Source organism: Poecilia formosa, unplaced genomic scaffold (assembly GCF_000485575.1).
Source record: "Poecilia formosa unplaced genomic scaffold, Poecilia_formosa-5.1.2 Scaffold530, whole genome shotgun sequence".
NCBI lineage: Eukaryota > Metazoa > Chordata > Actinopteri > Cyprinodontiformes > Poeciliidae > Poecilia > Poecilia formosa.
The window spans coordinates 131,175-135,843 of record NW_006800469.1 but is presented as its reverse complement, the minus strand read 5'-3'; the positions used below and the strand labels follow the sequence as shown (position 1 = coordinate 135,843).

Below are 4,669 nucleotides of genomic sequence, written 5' to 3'. Positions count from 1 at the left end.
CCAAAACCACACTTTCGATGTCTGCAGACATATCATCAGTACGTCTCGAAATTGTGTTATCTGAAAGAGGGACTTTTGCTATTTCTTTAACCGCTTCAGGTCCGAGCATCTCATTTACAATGGCTTTACAGGCGGGTAATATTAATGTCTCTGCCACAGTGTGGGACCTTTTTGATTTAGCTACAAGTTCAGCTACGTGGTAGCTAGCTTTAAGGGCTCTCTCATTTACCTTTGTGGTTTTTCTCATAAAAGTTGCCTGTTTCTCCGTGTGTTTCCGCAGGAGAACAAAATAGTCAGCATTCTTGTTTTGAAGCGAATGGTGTTTCGTTTGGAGATGGCGTTTAAGCTTGCTTGGTACCATAGAACTGTTGGATAGCTTTTCACCGCATATCAAGCACAATGGAGTCGGTGTCGCTGCGTCCCCGGTAAAAGTAAATCCAAACGAAATGTAACTCTCACTGTACTGTCTCGAGCTCACGGTATCTGCCTTCTTTTGATATCCACTTATACTAAGGCCTTCATCTGGGTCCGAATTTTGTCCAGGGATCAGATCGGAGTTAGTATTTTTTCTTTTCAAAAACTTTTCCATCACTGTCACAGTCTGCTAGCTAGATGCAATGCTCTCACCGCTACATGTCACGTTCATGCATCACTAATTCTCTCGTTTTAATGTACAATGCTATGTTCCATACTGCCATCTAGTGATAAGAAAATTACATGATTATGCCACTAGACACTAGTACAGCACAGACACTCGAAAATGGCATATTATATGCAGATAATTAATTCGTTTTCAAAAAATCTTTTTAGACCAATTAAGTGAAATTGGATAATTTTCACGGCACACTTGACGATCACTCGCGGCGGAACAGTGGTTGAAAAACACTGCTCTATGACTGTGCCTAGAACTGCACATTTCTGGACTGGATTCGAAGTGGACGTCCGTCAGACATGTCCACGCAAGGACAGATTTTTATGACCGGTGTCGCACATTAAACTACCCAGTCGAAACAGTATTCACATTGAACTGGTTTTCATGCGACACCGGGCTGATAAGGTTGAGAATAAGCGTTATATGAGTTCATATTTTTTCAAAGTTGACATCAGCATGATAAAAGTCGACATAAAGTTGTCATGGGGACATGATAGACACGTAAGTGAAAATGCAACAGGCTTTATATATTCACACAAATATTGACATGGTGAATTATGCAGAATTATAAGAACAAAAAACAAGACATCATCCCAGACTTCTTTATCAGCAGTGGAGCAGAGAGGTGGTCCGATAAGTTGAGTCTGACTTTTGTTTTTCTTGAACAACGGCAAGGAAAAGATGATTGTGTATGTGCTTATTTTCGATTGCTACACAAATTATTATGCCGATAACAATTGTGCTTTTGGAACATAATAAACAAAGCTTATTTAATGGATCCCTGATTACAGTTAAAGCCAGCGCAGCCTCCTATTGCTCCTCTCCCCGCGGCAGGAAGCTGCGCTGCTCTGGGCAGCAGTTCACTGTCTTTGCCGGATGAACCGACATGTTATTGCCATTCTCTATCCCCCACTGAGAGGTGCGTTAAGGCTTCCCAGATGGAGAAGAAATAGCTAGGCGCCTAAATAGTTAATCAAACTTTGTTAGTTCTCCTTAGGATTGTGTGAAATAAAGGAATTTGTCACGAGAGAATTTTAGGTAATCAGTACGCTCGAGAATGAAGCCCAATCGTCCGCGGACAGTACACGCAGTTCGTGGAATGCACACAGTACGCCCAAGTATGTGGGGGCCTTTACAAAGTAAACTTGCCAGCTCCTTAAAATCTTACATTTAAATGTTAAACATTTGAAAATATTTTAATTTATGTATGCTGAAGGCATTAAATAAAATTTAGCAGCATTGATAATCTCAGTAAACAAATATTACATTCATGTATCTGTGGTTTGTGTTAAAATATTAGCATTTATGGGGCTCCTGAGTGTGATAACATGATGTGATTGAACTACTAGAAAAACAACGGTTAAGTTGCAATGGTAAAACAAATACAAAACAATACAATAAATGCTACAAATACAGATAAATTACTAATATCAATATGAAAAAATAAGACTAAAATTAATGCATCTACATACAACTGTCTTCAAATTCTGTTTGAGAATATTTCTTTTTATACTGTATGTTATACTTTATATATTTTTAAATAAATTAATTCACTCACAAATGTAATTTTTGTGGCACCTCTATTATTCCATAAATTCTGAGCAACTTGTAAAATTAGATGTTATGGGAAAAAAACAAGGGAGATATGACAAAACCCAAAATATTGCATCAAGCTATAGCAATGGGGAAGTAGTGCAAATAAACCATGATTTATTTAGGTTGGAACTTGAAATGGTACTCTGATTGCATAGAGAGACACATCTCAGTCCTATTGAAAGCCAGTTTCTCTCATGAAAGTGGTTTATACTACATGTTAACACATTTACCATGTTTATCTGTCTTATGTTATAACCATGTAGAAAGTTACTGTGATGAAACTGCATAAATACTTGTCTCTCTCCCAAAGGTAAAACAGTGGTGGGCCGTCAAGGCCTGCAAGGCCTTCTCTGCTGGCCTAAAAATATCTGAATCAGACTGATGTTAATTATATTTTGTCCATGAATACGTATTAAATCTTTCCAAATGGTCTGTCCGCTTCCTTTCACTGCTCCCCTGGTTGCGCTGCTTCCAGACGTGTATTTTCATATTTAAGCATTGAACCAATCACATTTCAGCCACTATTTGTTGCCAGGGTCAAAGAAATCTGCCTGGAGGCCTTCACAATCAGTTCTGCTGGGCCATGTAGCATAAAATAAATGTCGATCAATCTGTTTCTTCAACCAATCAGATTTTGAGTTGGCGACGCCAAGGCCCTCTAGCAGCGTATTAACGTCAGCGTATTCACACGCTTTGATTGGACAGCCAAAGAGCACTAGCCAGAGCTAGCAAACTGCGTTTGTAGCGAGTTGCACAAGCAAAGATATTGTTGTGTTGATTTAATAGCTGTTTTGTCAACCCACAATGGCTGAAGGAGGAGAAGAAATGGATTTGGTTGGAGATTTACTGTCAAAGCCATTTTCAAGACGGACTTTTCAAGAAAAGATGGACATTGTTGAGTAAGGTCGGGCAACTCCGAAGCTAGCAAGCCTGTCACAACCGGGAAAAGGATTTGTCCGCCACTTTCAGTCTACTGACTACGAGCGGTACTCCTGGCTCACAGGCTCCGAGGAACGCTGCAAATTGTATTTTTGGGAGTCCTTGTTATTTTCCACTGATCGACACGGTGTTTGGAGCCACACTGCATGTGTAAATTTGACTTGCTTCACCAAGGCAGCAACGAGGCATCAAAGCACTGCCTACACTTACAAGCAACAGTGCTTTGGTGTGTCTGGCGGTGACCATCCCCGTGTCTACGGCTTCTGTTGGACGGACATTCTCAGCCCTTAAGCGAATTAAAACTTATGCCAGAAATACGACAGGGCAGCTCGACTTTCAGCATTAGCTTCCATGGCGATAGAAAGTGAAACGCACGGATAATCTGCACAACGGAGTCATTGGGATCTTCTTGAGGAAAGAAAGGAGGATGGATTTTGTGTTCAAATAATCAGGATTTTTGGTGAGTAAAATGTTGCTATATTCCTAAATAATATTGCAATTTTATCAGGTTATTTTGATGCTTTTTTATGTGTGTCGCACCTGCAGTAGAAGTTTTATAGCCATAAAATAGTTATTGAGGGTTGGATTGATTCAGACGGAGCACAACTGAAGGCCTAGGTGTGAAATGCGCGGCCCGCCACTGTGAAAACTAAACAATAAATGACCAAGAGTAATTCATAGAAGCCATGTAAAGAACTTAAAGATGAGTTCTGCCAAAAAGACAACTTTGAATGTTAATGAAGGCTGTGTTTTTTATGGAAAAGAATAAGATCTTAATAAAATAACTTACCACTTTTGAATCACACAATCCTGCACTGGCATTAAATTTCACAGTTTTTAGACGTGCTCGCTCCTTCCGTTCCACTCTGCAAACAACCAAGTAAGTCATTTACCAAAGCAAAATAATTTAAGTTGTTAATGCATGCCTCTCAGTGGTGGCTTGACACAGGAGGATAATTCCATTCTGAAACCAGCTACTGATATGATTTATCATAGGTTGGCTCTGATAACTGAGCAGCCAACATAGCAAATGAGAAAGAGGTTATTCACTTGCGTTAACTTGGAGAGGCTAGTGACTTTCCTCTCCAAATAGAAACTCAAGTTTTTTTTTCTTCTACTGGTGATTAGCCTGGATAAGCTAGCGTTAGCATTGGATGTGCTGGCTTTAGTCTTGGATAGTCTGGCAACTAAATTACCTCGTCTTGTCACCTGCGAATTGTACTTTCTTCTTTAATGGAAATTTTGTTAATATCTGTAATATTTGGCAGATAGAAAAAAAGATAGCTAAAAAGAGATTTTACCTAATTTTTACCTAATTTTTAAGTACCTTGAGCATCTTTAATAGTCTGGTTCACTTTAATAGAGTGAAACAGTCTAACACAAAATTAACGTTTATATAAAAAGTTTTGTATGAAGTCAACTCGGAGAATATTTCTTTTCTTATTTTGACCAGTAAAGAAAATACTCTTTTTGAAACCAGAA

At 39.0% G+C, this 4,669-nt stretch overlaps 1 protein-coding gene across 1 annotated transcript in view; it reads right to left on the bottom strand.

Annotated features, from left to right (window-relative positions):
- The window catches only part of LOC103129241 (disks large homolog 2-like), a 70,388-nt gene that overhangs the window by 55,293 nt on the left and 10,426 nt on the right, over window positions 1–4,669 (bottom strand). The window contains exon 5 of the mRNA XM_007540260.2: window positions 3,978–4,053. Within this exon, the coding sequence (XP_007540322.1) occupies window positions 3,978–4,053 (76 nt within the window). The remainder of the gene's footprint in view (window positions 1–3,977; window positions 4,054–4,669) is intronic.